A 24,798-nucleotide genomic window follows, 5' to 3' on the forward strand; every position below is an offset into this window, starting at 1 on the left:
ACATTTATACTGTACACAGCTCTTAATACCACGTATATTAAACATGTCCACATCCATTGATGTTAAAGCAATTTTAATAGTCACAAGATAAAACATTTCATGTAAAATTGTTACATTAGCATTGTCTTTGCATTATATATTATATAATGTGATGTGTTTTTACATTGGTAAAGCAGACCGTTGTCTCATCAGTATGTGTCTTTTGATGGGAACCAGGGACGTTGCCATCACGGGGTGTAACTGGGACAGGGAGGAGATTCGCCAGATGAACAACCAATCAGAGCTCCTGCCCTGACATCATCGCCATGGCACTACAAGATTTGTCACCATGGTTCCAAAGAGAACACCCGCGGTCACCATTAATCGAAATGACATATCGCGTTTTAGAATCAGTTCTAGTCATGATGAATCATGTTTTTTTTAATACTTAAAGTTAGCAAGGACTCCGCTTACAAAAGCATTGTGGTGTTGGTTTTTATGACTAATAAAGTTTGTGTGACTCAATCAGCTTTTGATATTCCTGGCTGTTTTTTCTCAGACTTCTTTTGGACAGTTTAAAAAGTCTTTGGCTGAGTTCTTCTGGGGAGTGGCGCTCACGGGAGGAGTAGCTATGAAAGGCCGTTCATCTCTCATATTGATGTTGTAGTATTTGGCTGAAAGACAAGAGAGGAGAGTGATGTGAGGAAAATATGGGCTCACTTGATGTCATTGCAGAGTTTACTTGTTTTGAATGTATAACTGACTGAAAACAACCAACCATGAACCATGTTTTTGTCAGAAAAACATGGCATGTGGAAGGCTTCTTAATTGGCCACAGCAGACCCTGAGCCTCATGTTTTGTTTCTTTAGTGACAATAACCAGACAGATAGAAACACATCCCTACTCAGAGTTAGGAAGGTCAGCTGCTGTTGACAACCTATGACGGGATCAGGACCTAACCATGCTGTGCCAGCAGACCGATCATCTTAACTCCACCATCCTTTCCCTCTCGCTCCAGTTAGTCAGACGGCCCAATTCTTTTGACTAATCACGCCAGATCTTTTTCAGAGCTGATCTGATTGGTCAAAAAAACAAGGAAGGAAAAAAAAAATATATATATATATATATATCCAATTTGAGCTGCCGGTCTAAATGCAGCTTGTGATCCACCCCACCCAGACATATATGGGGCTCAGGCGTCACACACCGTCATGTCTAAGGTATAATCTAGGAATGGATTTTTACAGCAGACCGATCAGTGCAGGGTTTTCCTGCAAACTAGTCTTAAAAGAATAAGTTAAAGTAGTGATATTGAATTAAATCATCAAAGAAAGACTACAGGCTTTGATTTGGTCCACAAAAATATGATTTTGTAGAGGTCTATGCTGCCTATAAAATTTATGGGAAGATTGTTCCATTTAATTACATCTGTTTTCATATTCAGTAATGGAATAAAGTTATTTTATATATTTGTCACTTATTAAGCATCCTAAGTATTTATTTTTTGTGGCCCAATTAATGGCTGTAGAGCGCGAGTTATTATTTTGGTATTTTCCGCGTAAAGAGTTTAAAAAAAATATTGGTCAGGTACAGTTGAAGTCGAAAGTTTCCATGCACTTAGGTTGTAGTCATTAAAACTCGTTTTTCAACCATTCCACAAATTTCTTATTAACAAACTATAGTTTTGGCAAGTCAGTTAGGACATCTACTTTGTGCATGACAGTCATTTTCCCAACAATTGTTTACAGAGATTATTTCACTTATAATTCACTGTATCACAATTCCAGTGGGTCAGACATTTGTTGACTGCCTTTAAACAGCTTGGTTTTAGAAGTTTCTGATAGGCTAATTGACATCATTTGAGTCAATTGGAGGTGTACCTGTGGATGTATTTCAAGGCCTACCTTCAAACTCAGTGCCTCTTTGCTTGACATAATGGGAAGTTCAAAAGAAATCAGCCAAGACCTCAGAAAAATAATTGTAGACCTCCACAAGTCTGGTTCATCCTTGGGAGCAATTTCCAAAAGCCTGAAGGTACTACGATCATCTGTACAAACAATAGTACACAAGTATAAACACCAGGGGACCACGCAGCCGCCATACCGCTCAGGAAGGAGAGGCGTTCTGTCTCCAGTGACGAAAGTACTTTGATGCGAAAAGTGCAAATCAATCCCAGAACAACAGCAAAGGACCTTGTGAAGTTGGAGGAAACCGGTACAAAAGTATCTATATCCACTGTAAAACTAGTCCTATATCGACATAACCTGAAAGGCCGCTAAGCAAGGAAGAAGCCACTGGTCCGATGAAACAAAAAAATAACTGTTTGGCCATAATGACCATCGTTATGTTTGGAGGAAAAAGGGGGAGCCGAGCAAGCCGAAGAACACCATCCCAACCGTGAAGCACGGGGGTGGCAGCATCATGTTGGGGGGGGTGCTTTGCTGCAGGATGGAATGGTGCACTTCACAAAATAGATGGTATCATGAGGGAGGGAAATTATGTGGATATATTGTAACAACATCTCAAGACATCAGCCAGGAAGTTAAAGCTTGGTCGCAAAATGGTTTTACTTCCAAAGTTGTGGCAAAATGGCTTAAAGACAACAAAGTCAAGGTATTGGAGTGGCCATCACAAGGCCCTGAACTCAAGCCTATAGAACTTTTGTGGGCAGAACTGAAAAAGCGTGTGCGAGCAAGGAGGCCTACAAACCTGACTCCGTTACACCAGCTCTGTTAGGAGGAATGGGCCAAAATTCCCCCAACTTTTTGTGGGAAGCTTGTGGAAGGCTACCCAAAACGTTTGACCCAAGTTAAACAATTTAAGAACAATATTACCAAATACTAAGTGAGTGTATGTAAACTTCTGACCCACTGGGAATGTGATGAAAGAAATAAAGGCTGCAATAAATAATTCTCTCTACTGTTATTCTGACATTTCACATTCTTAAAATAAAGTGGTGATCCTAACTGACCTAAGACGGTATTTTTACTAGGATTAAGTGTCAGGAATTGTGAAAAACTGAGTTTAAATGTATTTGGCTAAGGTGTATGTAAACTTCCAACTTCAACTGTATATCAGGAGATTCTCTGCAAATAAGTTTAGTTTATATTCATGTTTACCGATACCTTTTACTTTTGGGTCCTGTCTAATTCTTTCTGCAAGTGGTTCAATCGTCAGTGCAAACAGAAGGGGGGGGACATCCCTGTCTTGTGCCACTTTCTAAAGACATTGCATTCAGATAATGTATTATGTGTATATGCTTGCTTTGGGACATTTTTATATATTTTTACAAAATTTATTATTTCAGCTGGAAAGTTGAAAGATTCCAAAGTTTTAATAGAAAGCCCTTTTGGCAGACAGCTATTATTGATAAATCTATAGCTTGTTTTATTGTGCATTGTATTAAACTGAAATGTTCTTGTATTTTTAATAAACCCTGTTTGATATGTATCAAGTCTGGGAAGACTTGTACCATTCTATTGCTTAAGCTTATTTTGCTACAATTTATTACATTTATGGGTCTATAATCAGTAGGTGACTCCAGATTTTCCTGGCTTTAATATAACTTAAATATCTGTTTGATACATGGAACTAGTGAGTACTGGATTGAATAACATGTGTTGTCATTTGTGGAAATAGGGGCACTACTTTGTTCCAAAATAATGAATAGGAGTCAATGGGAAAGTCATCCATTCCTGGTGCTGTTCTCAGCGCGAATGTTTGAAAAGTATCTAATATTTATTTTTTGATCTCTGTTTTTAGTGATTATTTTTTGACTGCTGATAATTGGTTCAGGGTTTTTGAGTCTAAGACGGCTATAGGATTCATCCAACTGTTTAATTCTGATTTATATAGATTTTCAGAGAGATTTTAAAATGGTAATTAATCACAATATTTCTAATTACCAAGGTGTATGTTTTAAAATTATAACTGGTTTACCATGTTTTCGTTTTGTGAGAGCTGTGAGATATTTACCAGGTTTATTTGCCATTACGTAATATGCTTTATTTGAGATTAACCTGTAATTGTTGGCTCTCTCCAAAAGTAAAATATCGTCATTCCTGTTTACATTCAGACATTTTATTTTCTTCTTTAACTTGTAAATATTTTTTATGGGCTTTTTCTAAGATCGTGATACATTTTTCTTAAATTGTATTTTCTAAATCAGATTTAGCTTTAATTTAGATTATCATTCCTCCAATGTACGCTTTAAAGGCATCCCAGATTAAATTGGGGATGGCTTTTCTCTATCCTCTGTCTGCATTTGTAATGGTTAAGTTTTTTTTTTTTCGTTGACGTATTTAATACATTTCTCCAAATTCTGTCACTAAGTGTATCTTCTACTGATGTAATTAAGCATGATACCAGTGAATGATCCGATATCACTATATCATACATTTTTTTTAAATCCAGAAAATTGTTGAGTGCATTTTTGGAAATTAATTTAGTCGATTCTTGTATAGCTTTTCTTACTTTAAAAAAAAAGGAATAGTCTTTTGTAGTTGGGAGTAGTAATCTCCAGTTGTCCTATTTGGAGGCTACCTAAATTTGCCTTGTTTATTACTACGTCTGTCGATCTTATTGAATGTATGATTTAGGTCACCTGCTAAATTGTTGTTCCTGTCTGGATATGATATAGTATAGCTTGAATTTGATCTACAAACACCAGATATGCCCCTGGTGGGATATACAATGATATCAATGTGTATTTTTCACCATGCAAGGTACAATTCAACATTGGAATATGGCCTTATTGGTCCATGTGCTGGGTTTTTAGGGTGAATGTTGTCCTTATTTATCAGGATGATGACACCTGCTGTTACCTGCTGACACCTGCTGTAGGTGGCAGCATTGGCCTGTCCAACCCAGCCCCTCTCTAAATATGACAGAATGGCATGGCTTCCAAAGTTTTTGTATTTATTTTCAGTAATACCAATTATCCCAAAGAAGACGTTCTTTAAAAAAGTATAGTCAGTCAGAGACTTTAAAAAAGGAAGATGTAAAATTGAGGGTGGTTTTAACCTTCCAGGTTTGGAATTGTATCAAATTGCTTCCCAAGGGTTTTACTTGTGATATATATATATATATATATACACTGAACAAAAATATAAACTATAGAGTGTTGATCCAATGTCTCATGAGCTGAAATAAAAGTTCACAGATATTGTCCATATGCACAAAAAGCTTATTTCTCTCAAATGATGTGCACATTTGTTTACATCCCTGTTCGTGAGCATTTCTCCTTTGCCAAGATAACCCATCCACCTGACAGGTGGAGTATATCAAGAAGCTGATTAAACAGCAAGATCATTACAAAGGTATACCTTGTGCTGGGGACAATAAAAGCCCACTCTTAAATGTGCAGTTTTGTCACAACACAAATGTGACATCTGTCTCAAGTTGAGGGAGTGTGCAATTGGCATGCTGACTGCAGAAATGTCCACCAGAGCTGTTGCCAGAGAATTTGTAATACCTAAGCCACCTCCAACGTCGTTTTAGAGAATTTGGCAGTACGTCCAACCGGCCTCACAACCACAGACCACATGTAACCACGCCAGCCCAGGACCTCCCCACATCCAGTTTCTTCACCTGCGGTATTGTCTGAGACCAGCCACCCGGACAGCTAATGAAACAGGAGTATTTCTGTCTGTAATAAAGCCCTTTTGTGGGGAAAAATGTATTCTGATTGGCTGGGCCTGGCTCCCCAGTGGTGGGCCTATGCCCTTCCAGGCCCACCCGTGGCTGTGCCCCTGCCCAGTCATGTGAAATCCATGGATTAGGGCCTAATGAATTTATTTTATTTGACTGATTTCTTACATGAACTGTGACTCAGTAAAGTCGTTGCATTTATATTTTTGTTCAGTATAGTGAAATGCAATAAATGGTAACAATGGGTACATCTTGAAGATTCGGGTCCTGGAATCTCCAGCACCAAGATGAGCGGTACCGGAGCGCCAAGTCTAGGTCCAAAAGGCTCCTTAACAGATTCTACTTCGCAATCCATAAGACTGTTGAACAGTTCATCAAATGGCTACCTGGACTGTTTTGTATTGACCCCCCACCTTTATTTATGCTGCTGCTACTCAAAGTTTATCTATGCATAGTCTCTTTACACCTACCTACATGTACATATTACCTTGAATAACCTGTACCCCTGCACATTGACTCAGTACCAGTAGCCCATGCATATAGCCTAGTTATTATGTTACTTTTTAAAACTTTTCTTTATTTTGTAAATATTTTCTTAACTCTTATTTTTCCTCAAAACTGAATTGTTGGTTAAAGGCTTGTAAGTAAGCATTTCACGGTAAAATCTACACCTGTTGTATTTGGCGCATGTGACAAATAACATTTGATTTGATGATGCGCATGCTCATCCTCAGAATTTTTTTACCTGTCTATTTTCAAAGGATAAGGCTGTGAACATGAATAACTTCATAGTTAAGAAAACTATAACAATATGGGAGAAAATGAAACGTATTCTACAAGAACCAATCCCTCAACACATCCTTATCGAACAATCCTTAGATAGCTTATCAGAATTCACAATAAATTGGTCCACATGGAAAACTAAATGTATAGAAACTGTAAATTACTTAGTAATTAGATATATTTTTTAAATTTCCATGACAGCTTTAAAGAGCAATTTTGGATTGACCAATGTAGATATTTTCAAATATATGCAACTTAAAAATTTCATATCACAAAAAGTTGATTTGAAATATTTTGGAGATGAGAAAAATCTTGAGGGAATCCTATTTGAGTCAGAAAAGGATATTCATATGATAGGTAAGCTATACAAAACCTTGCTTTTCCAACTAACAATCTCTTAGAAAAAAATGTAAACTACTGGAACCAAGATTTAAAAATAACTGATATTGGCACAAGATAGAGGGAATGTTGGAACATACTGTAACTAACGAGATTACAGTTATTGAAAATGTATAGCATGTATTATACAAGAGACAAAATTCACATTCTACAGCACAACGGCATGTCTGAAGTGTAAAACTAATAATGACTCAATAATCCACGCCTTCTGGGAATGTTATCAAGTCCAAAATGATAGGTGGAGTTCGACATTTTGCTGTCAGTAGTATTATAATGTAAATGCACTTTGAATCCTTTTGTCTGCATATGTCAAGACGTAGTATAGGAGGGTGCAGTGAGATACCCGATGGGTTGGATGATACTTTTCTAGTCAATCATCTTAAAATGTTTTTTTTGTGTATTTTTTTAAGTATACTTAAACTGGAAATCAACCAATCCGCCAGGGGGGTGCTAGCGGGTCTGGGCAGGTGTGATGTAGTTGATGTTTGTATGATGCTGTCGTTTGTATGTGTATGTTTTGTATTGTTTATAAAAAAATAACAAAATGATTTAAAAAAATATATGATTTTGTATCTGGGCTAAATACTTACAGCGTGAGAGGAGGTAGTAGTTGTATCCCTCAGGTTTCCTGTGGGTGGGGATGGACACGGCGGAGGTCACGGTGGAGGGGAAGCCTCTCCAGGTCAGACGGATGTTGATCTCCTGTCCCAGCAGAGACACTGAGAGGAGAGACACAGTTCAGTTTAGAGATTGACAAATCATCAATATTATTGATGATGGTGTGATGTTTGAAATTGAGAGTTTATGGTCTGGGAGTCTGATTGTTGGAGTAAAATTTCATGGACCGAATCGTGCGTCATTGCAGTCTGTCCGTTTACTTTTAGTGACTCATTAAAAACAACATTGTGTTGTGACACTACACTACGATCTGATTCTGCACCCACACAATCTGGTCTGCTTGTTTTCCCTGAATTACCTGTTTACATACAGTGGACCTTGTTCCCTCTCTTTCTCGTTCTTTCATCTCTCTCCCACTCCGAGCAGCATCTCTCCCTCTGTGAGTCATCTTTATAGATAAAATGTGGCTCAACTCAAATATAACCTTACCTAAAACCTGAACAGTTCCTCATGTTTTCACCACTACTTCAGTCTGACAAAATGTTCAGTGAAAGGACTGAAAAGGTCAAAATGTGGGCGGCTCATTACCTGCTTGTCTGGCAACGCGGTTGTGTACGGTATAAACAGAGTTGTGGGCCTTCCTGTTACATGTAGGGCTGGTGCCAGACTGGTAGGAATACTTCTGCACCAAGCCACCTGAATAGACAATGATACAGATATCAGACATGCTAACTCAGGATACTATAGATGGCATGAGCATGCTTGTTTATGTTATGTTATACCTAAGTAAATCTGTTATCACTGGCATTAGCAATAAAACATAATCTCATGTATTTATCATATCAGGGGTTAAGGGATATTAAAAACTGGGTGGTTCGAGCCCTGAATACTGATTGGCTGACTGATTGGCTGACAGCCGTGGTATAGCAGACCGTATACCGCGGGGTAGGACAAAAATATTTGTATATTTATAATATTTTTTTACAAATATTTTTAGTGCTCTAATTACGTTGGTAACCAGTTTATAATAACAATAAGGTACCTCAGGGGTTTATGGCATATGGCCAATATACCACGGCTAAGGGCTGTGTCCAGGCACTCCGCGAACCACACACCCTCGTGCCTTATTGATTAAATAAACAATGGGCTATGTGTTCTCTGGAAAATAATGAACAATGTGGAAGGTGTGAATTTACCTTCCACCGAGTTGGATTCTTTTCCAGAGAAAGCATAGAGGCCCGAGTTGATTGTCCCTTTTAAACCATGGCTATAATTTAACACATTTTCCGCAAGAAATGTGTTCATTTGTATGTATAAATGTGTTCAACATCCACTGAAGTAGCTACTAGCAAGTAGATAGCTACAGTAGTTGACTAGGTAACCAAACAAACAGACTTTCTAGTTTAGCTAACCAAACATCGAATTCAACAATGCTAATAATGTTTTCAATTTGACTTTTGCTTTCTTCTACCGCCAAATGAACACATTTCTAGCATCATATGTGTTAAATTATAAACTGGGTAGTTTGAGTCCTGAATGCTGACTGGCTGACAGCCGTGGCATAGCAGACCATATACCACGGGTTTTACAAAACATTTATTTTATCTGGGTTGGCCTCCCCCTTGGGTTGTGTCGTGGCGGAGATCTTTGTGGGCTATACTCGGCCTTGTCTCAGATTGGTAAGTTGGTGGTTGAAGATATCCCTCTAGTGCTGTGGGGGCTGTGCTTTGGCAAAGTGGGTGGGGTTATGTCCTGCCTGTTTGGCCCTGTCCGGGGGTCTCATCGGATGGGGCCACAGTGTCTCCTGACCCCTCCTGTCTCAGCCTCCAGTATCTATGCTGCAGTAGTTTATGTGTCGGGTGGCTAGGGTCAGTCTGTTATATCTGTAGTATTTCTCCTATCATATCCGGTGTCCTGTGTGAATTTAAGTATGCTCTCTCTAATTCTCTCTTTCTCTCTCTCGGAGGACCTGAGCCCTCGGACCATGCCTCAGGACTACCTGGCATGATGACTCCTTGCTGTCCCCAATCCACCTGGCTGTGCTGCTACTCCAGTTTCAACTGTTCTGCCTGCGGCTATGAAACCCTGACCTGTTCACCGGAAGTGCTACTTGTCCCAGACCTACTGTTTTTAACTCTAGAGACAGCAGGAGGTGCTGACTTGTTGCACCCTTGACAACTATTATGATTATTATTATTTGACCATGCTGGTCATTTATGAACATTTGAAAATCTTGGCCATGTTCTGTTATAATCTCCACCCGGCACAGCCAGAAGAGGACTGGCCACCCCTCAAAGCCTGGTTCCTCTCTAGGTTTCTTCCTTGGTTTTGGCCTTTCTAGGGAGTTTTTCCTAGCCACCGTGCTTCTACACCTGCATTGCTTGCTGTTTGGGGTTTTAGGCTGGGTTTCTGTACAGCCCTTGGACATATCAGGTGATGTAAGAAGGTCTATATAAATACATTTGATTTGACTGTTCTAATTACGATGGTAACCAGTTTATAACAGCATTAAGGCACCTTGGGGTTTGTGGTATATGGCCAATATATCACGACTATCCAGGCACCCCACGTTGCACTGTGCTTAAGAACAGTCCTTAGCCATGGCATATTGTCCATATACTACAACCCCTCGGCCTTATTGCCTAATTATAGCCTTGGTATGAAAGGGATAATCAACTCGGGGCTGTATGCGTTCTCTGGAATATAATGTAAGTTCGTGGAAGGTTAGTTCCACTCCGCTAACACACCTTTCATGTTGCTCTTTATTTTCCATAGAAGGCATAGTGCCTCATTGATTATCCCTTACATAATGGGCTAGTAGTGTGTAAGTAGTGCAAAGGAGGTTGGTGGCACCTTAATTGGGAAGGACGGGCTTGTGGTAATGGCTGGATTGGAATCAGTGGAATGGTATCAAATACACCAAACACATGGTTTCTATGTGTTTGATGCCATTCCATTTGCTCCGTTCCAGACATTATTATGAGCCGCCCTCCCCACAGCCGCCTCCACTGAAGTAGTTTGGGTATAGAGATCAGTCACCTCCCTTGAAGAAGTAGACAGACTCTTTCCTCTTGCGGTACTCAGGCACAGACAGGGCAGCCGTAATCTGACCTTGCAGCCCATTGAAGCCCACACTGATCAGCTTGGGGAAGCCCATGTCCATCATGCTGTTCTCAAACCTCCAGTAGTTAGCACCCTGCGGAGGGGACAGCACACACATGAATATATATATATATATTTGTTTTGTTCTGTGTGTCACCTCCACTTAATGTAGTATAGAAGTCTTATAGCACACAATAGGCTTAGGATAGTCACAAGGTGTACTGTACCTTGAAGAAGTATGTCTTGCCCTGGCAGTTGCAGCGGGTGAAGACGGTGTCAATGGGAGAAGGGACTCCCCACACGTCTGTTATCCGATGGGCAGGTCCAGCCATCCTGTTACTATCCATGACCCAGAAATAGTGTCCTACAAGGGAAGCAACACTGGTACTTGCATCTGCATCTTGTCTTCAATCACTTTTCATCCTCAATGTATCCTCTATAGCCTTCAAACTCAACTCTGGACCGCAAAGCCAGATCCATTGCATTTTTTTCATTGCTCCCTTCTAATCAGGGACTGATTTAGACCTGGGACACCAGGTGTGTGCAATTAATTATCAGGTACAACAGAAAACCAGCAGGCTCGCTTCAGATCTTGTAGGGTAAGAGTTGAATACCCCTGCTCTATAGTCTATATTAGGGGCATTAAATTGTGAGCCTGGAGGTCTGGGGTAATGCTTGTTATCTGTTATACCTGATAATGAATTGCACCCACCTGGTGTCCCAGGTCTAAATCAGTCCTTCATTAGAGGGGAAGAGTGGAAATCATCAGTGCTATGGAACTGGTTTCAAGGTCCAGATTCAAAATTTCCTGGTCTATTTAATACATGGTGTTGTTTTAATAAACTTTAGTTAACTCTCTATACCCTCATGCCTCAATTTAGAACATTCTCTTGGGTTGAAAAACAATCAAAATGTCACATCTATAGAAAGCAAATAAGAGCTGAAGGACAGTCTACTCACAATTTCTTTGCATCATTGAATATTCAGGGTGCCATCTGAGAGGGAAAAATCCAACATCTGGTGTGTTTGGCACATTATCTACACCAAGCCGTTCACGCTCTCTGTAGCCGATGTAAGTAAGACCTTTAAACAGGTCAACATTCACAAGGCTGCAGGACCAGATGGATAACCAGGACGTGTACTCAGAGCACGCGCTGACCTACTGGCAAGTGTCTTTACTGACATTTTCAACCTGTCCCTGACCGAGTCTGTAACACCAACATGTTCAAGCAGATCACCATAGTCCCTGTGCCCAATAACACTAAAGTAACCTACATAAATGACTACCGACCCGTAGCACTCACAGCTGTAGCCATGAAGTGCTTAGAAAGGCTGGTCATGGCTCACATCAACACCATTATCCCAGAAACCTAGACACACTCCAATTTGCATACCGCCCCAACAGATTCACAGATGACACAATCTCTACTGCACACCACACTGCCCTTTACCACGTGTACAAAAGGAACACCTACGTGAGAATGCTGTTCATTGACTACAGCTCAGCATTCAACACCATAGTGCCATCAAAGCTCATCACTAAGCTAAGGACCCTAAGGACTAAACACCTCCCTCTGCAACTGGATCCTGGACTTCCTGACGGGCAACAACATCTGCCACGGTGATCCTCAACATGGGGGCCCCCTCAGAGGTGTGTGCTTAGTCCCCTCCTGTACTCCCTGTTCACCCATGACTGCGTGGCCAAGCATGACTCCAACACTATTATTGAGTTTGCCGAAGACACAGCGGTGGTAGGCCCTGATCACCGACAATGAGACAGTCTATAGGGAGGAGGTCAGAGACCTGTGTGGTGGAATTGATTGTAATCAAAAGGAGAGACTTTTAAGATTTCTTCAAAACACAATCAAACGTTATTATTTAATTACTGCAGTAATGGAGCTGGTCGGTAATCACCCCTGGAGGTGATCACTGATGGAGCTGGTTTGAGCCACAGCATTTTATGGTAAAGTCTAATCTCTTTCAGTTTACATGACACACAAATGATGCATGGAATGGGTCACAAGGTTAAGATTTGTATGAAAGATACTTATAATTCACAGCAGACAGTATCTGCTGTAAAAACATGATAACTCATTGTATAGAGATGAGCCTGGCTCCCCAACCCCATACTGGAGCCATCTCTCCCTGATACCATCTCTCCCTGATATAGAACAGAAACATTAACTCATCACCAAAGACATCATAAATCTTCCAGAGGCCCATCCTCAGTAGAACACACAGAGATGAGCGTTCTAACAAACCCTTATTAAGTTTCATAAAACAAACATTTGATGCAGGTATTATAATAATAATTATTATTATAATTATCTCGCAATTTTGCTCTCACACCTGGCAGTGTGGTGCCAGGAAAACAACCTCTCCTTCAATGTGATCAAAACAAAGGAGATGATCGTGGACTACAGGAAAAGGAGGGCAGAGCCCCCATTCTCATCGATGGGGCTGTAGTGGAGTAGGTTGAGAGCTTCAAGTTCCTTGGCGTCCACATCACGAACAAACTATCATGGTCCAAACACACCAAGACAGTTGTGAAGAGGGGACGACAACGCCTATTCCCCCTCAGGAGACTGAAAAGACTGGCATGGGTCCTCAGATCCTCAAAAATGTTTTACAGTTGCACCATCGAGAGCATCCTGACTGGTTGCATCACCGCTTGGTATGGCAACTGCTTGGCCCCCATCCGCAAGACGCTACAGAGTGTAGTGTATACAGCCCACTACATCACTGGGGCTAAGTTTCCTGCCATCCAGGACCTCTGTCCCAGGCGGTGTCAGAAAAGGGCTTGAACATTTCCAAAGACTCCAGCCACCCTAGTCATTGACTGTTCTCTCTGCTACCGCACAGCAAGCGGTACTAGCGTGCCAAGTCTAGGTCCAAAAGGCTTCTTGACAGCTCCTACTCCCAAGCCATAAGACTGCTGAACAGCTAATCAAATCTCGCTGTTTATTATCTATGCATATTCACTTTACCTCTACCTACATGTCCAGTACCAGTCAAAGGTTTGGACACACCTACTCATTCAAGGGTTTTCCTTTATTTTTTACTATTTTCTACATTGTAGAATAATAGTGAAGACATCAAAACTATAAAATAACACATATCGAACCATGTAGTAACCAAAAAAGTCTGCAACAAATCAAAATATATTTTATATTTGAGATTCTTCAAAGTAGCCACCATTTACCTTGATGACAGCTTTGCAGACTTTTGGCATTCTCTCAAACAGTTTCGCCTGGAATGCTTTTCCAACAGTCTTGAAGGAGTTCCCACATATGCTGAGCAGTTGTTGGCTGTTCTCCTTCTTGGTCAAATAGCCCTTACAAAGCCTGGAGAGGTGTTGGGTTATTGTCCTGTTGAAAACAAATGATAGTCCCACTAAGCGCAAACCAGATGGGATGGCGTATCGCTGCAGAATACTATGGTAGCCATCCTGGTTAAGTGTGCCTTCATAATAAATCACTGACAGTGTCACCAGCAAAGCAGCCCCACACCATCACATCTCCTCCTCCATGCTTCACGGTGGGAACTACACATCTGGAGAACATCCGATTTCCTACTATGCGTCTCACAAAGACACAGTGATTGGAATCAGAAATTTCACATTGGACACATCTGATTTCCACCGGTCTAATGTCCATTGCTCTTGTTTCTTGGCCCTAGCAAGTCTCTTATTATTATTGGTGTCCTTTAGTAGTGGTTTCTTTGCATGAATTCGACCATGAAGGCCTGATTCACGCAGCCTCTTCTGAACAGTTGATGTTGAGATGTGTCTGTTACTTAAACTCTGTGAAGCATTTATTTGGGCTGCAATCTTGGGTGCAGTTAACTCTAATGAACTTATCTTCTGTAGCAGAGGTAACTCTGGGCCTCTTTTCCTGTGGCGGTCCTCATGAGATCCAGTTTCATCATAACGCTAGATGGTTTTTGCGACTGCACTTGAAGAAACTTGAAAAGTTCTTGAAATGTATCGAATTGACTGACCTTCATGTCTTAAAGTAATTTGGACTGTTGTTTTTCTTTGCTTATTTGAGCTGTCCTTGCCATAATATGGATTTGGTCTTTTACCAAATAGGGCCTCTGTATCTTTTGTATACCATATTTAAAAAATTTAAATACAGAAATCACGGTTTTGGATATAAACTATATTGTTGATAAACACATTTAAGCTCAGGAGTTACTCTTGTCATTTTAGTGTTTTAAGTCTGAACTACAGTCTACGTTTCTAACCTGAAAAGGGCCAGGCAGTTTGGCACGACAAGGAGTCTAATGAAATGGATTGGTACACAACACAACTGATGGGATCAAACGGATTTAGAAGGAAAGAAATTCCACAAATTAACTCTTAATTAAAAAGGCACACCTGTTAATTGAAACGCATTCCAGGTGACTACCTCATGAAGCTGGTTGAGAGAATATAAAAAGTGTGCAAAGCTGTCATCAAGGTAAGTGGTGGCTACACTTTTCTGGTTACTACCTGATTCCATATGTGTTATTTCATAGTTTTGATGTCTTCAATATTATTCTTCAATGTAGAAAATAGTAAAAAAAAGAAAAGCCCTTGAATGAGTAGGTGTGTCCAAACTTTATTACTGTACATATTCCCTCAATTACCTCGACTAAAATGTAAAATGTAAATGTCTAACCTGTAGCCCAGCACATTGACTCGGTACAGGTACCCCCTGTATATAGGCTAGTTATTGTTATTGTTATTTTTATATTTATATATTTTTACTTTAGTTAATTTTGTAAATATTTTCATAACTCTTATTTTTCTCAAAGCTACATTGTTGGTTAAGGTCTTGTAAGTAAGCATTTCATGGTAAGGTCTACACCGGTTGTATTCGGCGCGTGTGACAAATAAAATTTTGATTTGATTTTGATTCGGTCTGGCACTGACCTCTGAAAACCACCACGGTCCCATTCCTCAGCGTAGTGACCGCACCAACAGGACGACCGCTGCAGATGTTGGTGTCATTGTGTTCATCTGGAGGAAAAAAACACGTTTAAAAGGAGCCACGTGAGGACTAATAAGAAAAACAACATCGAGAATGTGTTAAGTGAATCAGAACAATTTCATGTGTCTGACCATGTGTCAACTGGCTAATGTGTTTCTCCCAAGAAATTTTACTGAACAGCACACACAACTTAATGTCAATTCTTTTTCTGTGAAGGAGTACTTTTTTGTCAAACCACAGAAACTGCTGGACTGACTTGTTAGGCTCTGGGAAAACGGTCACCTTTGACAGTTAATATAGTGCAGCTACACTTGACAGGAGGAAGCTCTTTTCATCCAAGAGAAGTAATACATCTCAGTGCCACCTATAAGAAAAGTAGGGCTGGCGAATCTACCCAGTAATAGCTTTTACCATTAGTAATAAGTGCTCTACAACATTGACTGAGTTTCTTTGCAATGGTATTAAAGTAAGGCAAAGCAAGGTCTAAGCTTACCTGCTTGGTAGTCCCTGGAGTTGTCTGTGCCCAGAGCTTGGTTGATATCCGTGAGGGTGTTTGGCTGGGTGGATTTGGGCTTAGGTTTCTCTGTGGGTTTACTAGGCTTGATTTTCTCAGTGAGTTTGTTTTGGGTTGGTTTGGTGGTGCGGACGGGGATGGGGGCAGGAGTGGGGGCGGGACTGAGCTTCATGGACTTGCTTGTGGTCTCCTCTGGTGCTGCCTCATCTCCTTCCTCTTGTCCCGCTGGGTCTATTGTGAGACGCGTAGCCAGATCTCCAGTCTGGGGGACACTGTTGTCATTAAAATTATTTGGGGTGGCCGCTCTACCAGGTTTGGACTCGGGACCACTCTCAGATGCTGGTGCCTCGGAGGCCACATTGGGATCCTGTAGGTTCGAGGGTGTGGGTTCAGATTCATCTGGCACTGTGTTCTTAGATTCTGCCTCCTGACCTTCAGGGTCTAATTCACTCTGTCCTTCAGGTAGGAGTTCAGGGGTGTCCACTGCAGGAGTAGGCCCGGGCTGGGGCTCTGAGCTCGGGGAAGCCTGGTCGGAGGACTGAGGGGCAACTGGGGAGGCGGGGGTGGGCTCAGAGGTGGACCTAGGGAGAGTTGGGTCGGCTGCAGATGGGCTGCTGCTGGAATAAGGCTGTCCCTCAATATCACTGGAGTCTGGAACACATGAAATTTATGTCAGTGTCAGATTTTAATCCAGATGACTCAAAATAATTGTGAAACATCTTATCCAATACAATTTCTAGGAACAGTGAGATAGGACTATCGCTCAAATGTTGGTATGTGAGAGATGGCTTGGCTATCATTTCCCGCACTGTGCCAATATATAATGCGTATAGCTGTAAGATCCTAACTGTACAATGAATTTCCCTGTTGTGACAATAAAGATTGAATTGAATTCGTTACCTGTTGCCTCAGCGTGGGTCTCATTGGCTGGTTCGGCAGTAGAGGGGTTGGGGTTGGCTGCTGGTGGGGTTCCTTCCGAGCCTGGTGTTGCTTCTGTATCCAATTCCTCAGGGAAGGGTGTGTAGTCCCCCTTTAGAATGGCCTCTTTCTCAGGGTCATCCTCTGTATCTGTGGGTTGGGGGTTAGTGTTAAGCGTGGGGTCTAAGGGGTCTGAAGAGGCTGGCTCAGTTGGTGAGAACTCTGACCCGCTGGTGCTCTCTGAGGCAGGGGTTTCTTCAGGGTCATCTGGGTTAGCGGTCGCCTCTGGATCCACCAGACCAGCTTCAGGGTCCTCTGGGTAAGGGCTTGCCTCTGGATCCTCTGACCCAGTATCAGGAGAGGGAACAGGAAGATCTGGCCAGGTCTCACCCTTCACATCTGTGGAAGGGAATAATGGCAACATGTATGCACATTTTGAATCATTAAAATGTACATATGAGTAGCTATGTTGAGAAAATATCTTAATGTTTCTATCACCATCTTCCTGTTCATCCTGGAGTTCTGGTTCTGGGGTGAACAATGGCATAGGCTGGTCGTCTGACAAATCTGGAAATTAATTGAATAGTTTTTTAAATAACTTTGATTTATTCCCTGGGGTTGAGTTATATGGGACATATGTAATTATTACACAACTCTATTTATTACACAAGTAAATGTTCCTGTTGTTCTAGTTCATCCTGGCATGTCTTAAACCAAACAGTCCATCAGATAAACTATGGACAAAGAACACAATTGCATTTTATCGAGATGCAGTAATGGGATTCTGAGGCCCACTGTCGTGCCAACACCTCAAGTTTCAGTATGATAATACACGGACCCATGTCACAAGGATCTATACACAATTTCTGGAAGCTGAAAATGTCCCAGTTCTTCCATGGCCTGCATACTCATCAGACATGTCACCCATTGAGTATGCTCTGGATCGACGTGTACGACAGCGTGTTCCAGTTTCGGCCAACATTAAGCAATTTCGCACCACCATTGAAAAGGAGTGGGACAACATTCCACAGGCCACAATCAACAGCCTAATCAACCCTATGCGAAGGAGATGTGTCACGCTGCATGAGGCAAATGGTGGTCACAGCAGATACTGACTGGTTTTCTGATCCATGTCCCAACATTTTTTTAAGGTATCTGTGACCAACAGATGCATATCTGTATTTTCAGTCATGTGAAATCCATAGATTAGGACCTAATGAATTTATTTCAATTGATTTCCTTATATGAACGTTAACTCTTTGAAATTGTTGCATGTTGCATTTATATTTTGGTTCAGTGTATAATGACATTATTTCCCTTTGTGTCTCTTGGCCGGTAGGGCCGTGACACATCTGGGGAGACTTAGCCTCCGGGCTCCAGCTCAAGTCGCAGCCAGAGAGAGCTGCAGCAGTGTGACAGGCTATCCAAAACATCTGGGAGTCACAATCTCTACCGAGTGCTTTGTTGGTCAAGAAAAGTTCAAAATATCTGTATTTTTTTGTTAGACAATATTACACTATTATTACAGGGAGTGTTTTGACTTTGGTGTTGGAAGATGTTGGGCTGAGTGAATACTGGTGAATAATACATTTTCATTATTATTTAAGACTAAAGTGTTGGTTGTCCATCTCCTCAGTAAGGTTGTTCTGAAAGTACTGACCTTCACTTAGTTCCTCCTGTGGATTGGGAGTCATCTCTGGCTCCTCAGTTGGTTGGATCTGGGGAGGCTCTGGTTCTGGCTCTGTTGTGTCAATCAGGTACTAAATGAGTAAAGAGTATCCAAAAGCAACTATCTTTCCTATAATAATGATCTAAATTCTATTGTTTATAATAACTATTGCTTTATGAAATATACCTTTTGGTTTGTTATCGATTACGTTATCGCATGAGCTAGTCATCGGTGTTGTTGTACTGGCTGGTCTTGAACTAAAACAGAAAATAGTTGAGATGAACTGACGGGCTTCTGCATTTTAACATGCATATTTATATGAATATACTGCATGCCTATCTTTAAATCAACGCTATACCTTTTGATTAGTCATCATTTATGTTATTGCATGAGCTAGTCTTCGGTGTTGTTGTGCTGCCTGTTTTTTATTTTGGTGTCTGTAATAATTATTAAAAGAGAAAATAGTCAAAACAAACTGATGCAGGCTACTCTATGAGTTCAACATTAACATGCCTATTTGGGATGCTTTCAGACCACTTTACTTCTCCCACATTTTGTTACAGCCTTATCCTAAAATTGATTCAATTGTTTTTTCCCTCATCAATTTACACACAATACCCCAAAATTACAAAACAAAAACAGGATTTTTTAAATTTTAGAAATAAAAAACCTGAGATATCACATTTACATAAGTATTCAGACCCTTTACTCAGTACTTTGTTGAAGCACCTTTGGCAGCAATTACAGCCTTGAGTCTTCTTGAGTATGACGCTACCAGCTTGGAACACCTGTATTTGGGGAGTTTCTCCCATTCTTCTCTGCAGATCCTCTCAAGCTCTGTCAGGTTGGATGGGGAGCATTGCTGCATAGTCCAGGCTCTGGCTGGGCCATTCAAGAGCATTCAGACACTTGTCCCGAAGCCACTCCTGAGTTGTCTTGGCTGTGTGGTTAGGGTCGTTGTCCTGTTGGAAAGTGAACCTTCGCAACAATCTGAGGTCCTGAGCACTCTGGAGGAGGTTTTCATCAAGGATCTCTCTGTACTTTGCTCCGTTCATATTTCCCTCGATCCTGACTAGTCTCCCAGTCCTTGCTGCTGAAAAACATCTCCACAACATGATGCTGCCACCATCATGCTTCACCGTAGGGATGGTACCAGGTTCCCTCCAGACGTGACGTTTGGAATTCAGGCCAAAGTGTTCAATCTTGGTTTCATTAGACCAGAATCTTGTTTCTCATGGTCTGAGAGTCTTTAGGTGCCTTTTAGCAAACTCCAAGCAGGTTGTCATGTGCCTTTTACTGAGGAGTGGCTTCTGTCTAGCAACAGTAAGCTAAAGGCCTGATTGGTAGAGTGATGCAGAGATGGTTGTCCTTCTGGAAGGTTCTCCCATCTCCACAGAGGAACTCTGGATCTCTGTCAGAGTGACCACCAGATTCTTGGTCACCTCCCTGACCAAGGCTTTTCTCCCCCGATTGCTCAGTTTGGCCGGGCGGCCATCTCTAGGAAGAGTCTTGGTGATTTCAAACTTTTTCCATTTAAGAATGATGGAGTTCATTGTGTTCTTAGGGATCTTCAATGCTGCAGACATTTTTTGGTACCCTTTCCCAGATCTGTGTCTCAACATAATCCTGTCTCGGAGCTCTACGAACAATTCCTTCGACCTCGTGGCATGGTTTTTGCTTTGACATGCAGTCAACAGTGGGACCTTATATAGACAGGTGTTCGCCTTTCCAAATCATGTCCAATCAATTGAATTTACCACAGGTGGACTCCAATCAAGTTGTAGAAATATCTCAAGGGTGGTGAATGGAAACAGAATGCACCTGGGCTCAATTTCGAAGTCTCATAGCAAAGGATCTGAATACTTATGTAAATAAGGTATTTCAAGCTTGTAGCGTCATACCCAAAATGGCTCGAGCCTGTATACATTTTTTTAAACTGTTTTTGCTTTTTCATTATGGGTTATTGTGAGTAGATTGACATTTTCTATTTAATCCAAAATGTGGACAAAGAGAAGGGTTCTGAATACTTTCTGAATGCACTGAATGCATAGTGCCAGCATGCCTATATTTATTGTCATATGTCATACTATCATGTACCAGACATTATTTCATACATTACTTAATGTCATACATATTATTTCATACATGAAATCAAAGGCGCAACTTTTACTGGGGACGGGGGGACATGTCCCCCTACATTCTGAAATTGCATTTTTGTCCCCCCTCACTTTTAGAATTGGAATGTGCCTTAAAATGAGACAACGGTGTGCTTTACTTCACAAGACTATTTTAGGTGTCTTGGACATTTGACTGACCTTCTATGCCACACTGGCTGTCGTAGTCTGGGCAACACTTTTTGTACCGTGCACAGTCAGGATCACAGTCGCACAGCCTTCCCCTCTTAAAGGATTCACCACACCGCCCTTTACACGAGTCACCTGGTACCCAGACATACAGTACATCCATTATCACACCAGTCCTGGTTATGCTATTATAACACATGCATAATACCTGCATGTACATGTGGATCTTTATCATCTGAATAAATGACATGTCAAGCGCTCTCATGGATCATTTGTGATAATACAGGGTTTCCCAAACTCGGTACTGCAGACCCCAAGGGGTTCACATTTTGGCTTTTGCCATAGCACTACACAGCTGATTCAAATAAGCAGCTCATCATCACGCTTTGGTTATTTGAATGAGCTGTGTAGTGCTTGGGCAAAAACCTAAACGTTCATCCCTTGGGGTGCCCAAGACCCAGTTTGGGAAACTCAGACACCACTAATACAGTGAATAGATAAGAAAAGTCCTTACTGGTGGTGCACTGGGATTCGTAGTCAATACAGCACTCATTGTGAGTGAGACAGTCATAATCACACTGGCACATGTAACCCCTGTTATACTCTCCTCCACATTGCCCATTACAGCTTGCTATACAGAAAAGACAACAACATCATGTGTATTTAGTGTCATTCAGTCGCCTCGCACACGGTTTCTAAAACTCTGTCCTTTCCCAGGATCCACCTTTTGTTTTTTGCCATAGCGCTACACAGCTGATTCAAATAACCAACTCATTATTCATCTTTGATTAATTGAATCAGCTGTGTAGTGCTAGGGCAAAATCCAAAACATGCTCCCGGGGAAAGAGTTTGAGACCGAGTTTAAGAAACCTTGACCTTGGCCCAGCACACACACAGTCATGGAGATATGTCACAAGTCACCAGCTATGACAGCAGTATCAATATCATTCCAACAATAAGGCCTTGTCACATTTGTCACAGAACTTGTCACTAGTGCTGAGCGATTAGTGCTTTATGAGGTCGGTTCAGTTTCGGTTTCAATTTCTTTATATATATTTTTAAATATTAAATGTACTATGCATTATGTGGGTTAAAGATGTAACAACACAGAGTAAAACAATTAATAAATGTCCCATGATGGCAGTGACTACCCAATACTGTTTATCACTTATTAACAATAATTTACTCACATTACTTTAATAAAATATTTGTTTTATTTGATGACTTTATTATTTAATTCCAAGTCATCGTCTCATACAGAGCTGAAGTACATGCAATTGAAGTAGTTCTTCAAAGTAAATAAGACATACTTTTATGACCACTGAATACCAACTATCAATCACTAAATCATGTATTCTTCAGGCTTGCGAAGCAACTGCTTTCTATCCATCTCGATCCTGTGTTCTCTCCTCTCTCAGTCTCCATGTCTTGCTCAGCACAGACCAGACAAGATTAAGCGGGACGCGCAATGGATTATGGTCACTCTAGGTAATTACCACGTTTTCTGTACTAAACTATACTGAACAACAATATAAAGCAACATATAAAGTGTTGGTCCCATGTTTCATGAGCTGAAATAAAATATCCCAGAAATGTTCCATACACACAAAAAGCTAATTTCTCTCAAATGTTGTGCACAAATTTGTTTACATCCCTGTTAGTTAGCATTTCTCCTTTGCCAAGTTAATCCATCCACCTGACAGGTTTAGTATATCAATAAGCTGATTAATAGTCACATCAAGTTCACAGCACATCACTGCACATCAAGCTCACATAAACATTTCTTTCAATGGAATTAAAATAATTGAACTGATGACGTCAATTAGTTGTTTAAAAAATAGAAAATGACAGACTTTTCAGTAAATTGCTCAGCACTACTTGTAACACTGACAAGATAATGGCTAAATCATACATTATAGAGCCAGAATACACTTTTTCCGTCTCTAGTTAATAATTTGTTAATAAGTCAATAGAAATCAGAGAGTGGGCAAGCAGTACACACAATCTGGTTTACTTCCCGGAAAGCAGTTCAGTACGCTCATGGTAATTTAAATCAAGAGAGTGACAACATGCATCCTTATCTCTAACTGACATTAAAACTATTTAGAATAAAACACAGAAACACACACATAAGGAGCTGAATCAAAGCAATTTACATACGCAGTGATTACAAATACTCACACTGAGCAGAATTGAATGGGAGAGCACAAGCCAGCAGAAGAGCAAAGAAAACTGATGGAGTCATCTTCACATGTGTCCTCTGTTTCAACCTGAGCAGTAGCATATCAGACAGAAAGGAGAGAAGAAAAAACATCCCAACTCAGTTCATTTCTATTCTATTAGAATTCATATAATCTATATACAACAATTACTTGAGAGTGAAAAGTCTCATTGTACCTTGAAAGAGTAACCCTCTGTCCAGATCTAGCGGAGTCCTGCACTGTGTCTGCTTTTATAAGGAATGGGAGAGAGGCTGGTTTCGTGTCTGATAGGGATCCCCCCCCCTTATATTTTGGGTCCTGGTGTGGTAGGACAGTTGAGCTAAACTAATGAGGCATTTATAAGTTATATTCTTCAAGAATCAATTGGTGCATATCATTCATTTATAACTCCAAAAATGTATGTAGCATCTGCTGATTGCCCCTTTAAATGTCAATAATCTGTCCTCCAGAGTGGTGTCACTACAGACCCAGGTTCGATTCCAGGCGGTGTCACAGCTGGCTGTGACCGGGAGACCCATGAGGCGGCACACAATTGGCCCGGTTAAGGGGAGGTTTGGCCGGCCGGGATTTCCTTGTCCCATCGCGCTCTAGCAACTCCTTATGGTGGGCCGGGCGCCTGCAAGATGACTTCGGTCACCAGCTGGACGGGGTTTCCTCTGACACATTGGTGCGACTGGCTTCTGGATTAAGCAGGTAGTGTGGCTTGGCAGGGTCGCGTTTTGAAGGACGCATGGTTCTTGACCTTCGCCTTTCCTGTGTCCCTAGGGGAGTTGCAGTGATGGGACAAGACTTTAACGACCAATTGGGGAGAAAAAGGGGTAACAGTACAAAAACAATGATAAAGTCAATAATCTGAAAACGTATGAACTCAGATTTGTCTCATTTTCACATATGTTGTTGTCACGACTTCTGCCGAAGTCGTTGCCTCTCCTTGTTCGGGCGGTGCTCGGCGTTCGACGTCACCGGTCTTCTAGCCATCATTGATCCATTTTTCATTTTCCATTGGTTTTGTCTTGTCTTCCCACACACCTGTTTTCAATCCCATTCATTACCTGTTGTGTATTTAACCCTCTGTTTCCCCTCATGTCTTTGTCAGAGATTTTGTTTATCGTCAGTGTAGTGTTTTTGTATAGGTGCGCGACGGGTCTACGTACCCATATTTATTTATTATTCATTTGTCTATTTAGTGTTATGGAGCATGTTACTTGGACTTTATTAAAAGACTCCACCTATACACATATGCCTGACAGTTGTAGCATAGACCCTATTTTACATTATCTGAAGTTTTTGTGTTGTGTCCGCCATCAGATGAGACATACCATACTCTTTAATACAGGGTGGGTGCCATTTCAATCATAGAAATATAATTCATAGAAAGGACCTATCCCTTCAGAGACTGCAATTTAGCAGGTAACACCATTGACATTTTAATTCAATTTAATTCCACCCATCGTCGAATGTCAACACGAATGGGAATGTATTTTATAATGACCATATTTCTAGGATTTTCTATGATTTCAATAGGTTTTGGGAGATTGACAGATTAATTTAAAACAATGGATATTTCAACTCAAGTCAACATTCTCTGATGTGTGGACCTCTAATCATCTTTCTGGTACCATTTGAAAGAGGACATTTCAATGTTATTCATATCAGCCAACACGACAA

General features: G+C 41.0%; 2 protein-coding genes across 4 annotated transcripts in view; one reads left to right on the forward strand and one right to left on the reverse strand.

The window, feature by feature from the left end:
* LOC135556291 (nucleoprotein TPR-like) overlaps positions 1–508 on the forward strand; it is a 38,668-nt gene extending 38,160 nt beyond the window's left edge. The window contains exon 49 of the mRNA XM_064989368.1: positions 217–508. Within this exon, the coding sequence (XP_064845440.1) occupies positions 217–269 (53 nt within the window). The 3' untranslated portion in view covers positions 270–508. The remainder of the gene's footprint in view (positions 1–216) is intronic.
* Positions 57–23,399, reverse strand: LOC135556292 (proteoglycan 4-like). 3 transcript variants are annotated; one of them, XM_064989369.1, is made up of 14 exons: positions 23,306–23,399; positions 23,090–23,178; positions 21,423–21,539; positions 20,921–21,043; positions 18,597–18,677; positions 17,435–17,503; positions 16,919–17,335; positions 15,998–16,669; positions 15,447–15,533; positions 10,759–10,895; positions 10,469–10,625; positions 8,018–8,125; positions 7,402–7,530; positions 57–653 (listed from the first exon to the last, which is right to left on the reverse strand). In XM_064989369.1, exons 2-14 carry the CDS (start codon positions 23,151–23,153, stop codon positions 535–537), a joined length of 2,280 nt encoding a protein of 759 aa, XP_064845441.1. In that variant the 5' UTR covers positions 23,154–23,178; positions 23,306–23,399; the 3' UTR covers positions 57–534. The 3 variants fall into 3 exon arrangements, with proteins under 3 accessions (XP_064845441.1, XP_064845443.1, XP_064845442.1); XM_064989371.1 differs by lacking the exons at positions 21,423–21,539; positions 23,090–23,178; positions 23,306–23,399 and adding an exon at positions 18,792–18,862; XM_064989370.1 differs by lacking the exons at positions 20,921–21,043; positions 21,423–21,539; positions 23,090–23,178; positions 23,306–23,399 and adding exons at positions 18,792–18,862; positions 18,964–19,042.
* Between the last annotated feature and the right edge of the window lie 1,399 nt (positions 23,400–24,798).

Source organism: Oncorhynchus masou, chromosome 15 (genome assembly GCF_036934945.1).
Source record: "Oncorhynchus masou masou isolate Uvic2021 chromosome 15, UVic_Omas_1.1, whole genome shotgun sequence".
Lineage (NCBI taxonomy): Eukaryota > Metazoa > Chordata > Actinopteri > Salmoniformes > Salmonidae > Oncorhynchus > Oncorhynchus masou.

Coding starts and splice junctions, on each gene's coding strand:
- LOC135556292 (XM_064989369.1), bottom strand. CDS start 23,153: ATGACTCCATCAGTTTTCTTTGCTCTTCTGCTGGCTTGTGCTCTCCCA. Junction 10,626..10,758: donor GCAAGACATACTTCTTCAAG/GTACAGTACACC, acceptor TCCCCTCCGCAG/GGTGCTAACTACTGGAGGTT. Junction 8,126..10,468: donor TGTCTACTTCTTCAAGGGAG/GTGACTGATCTC, acceptor TTGTCTATTCAG/GTGGCTTGGTGCAGAAGTAT.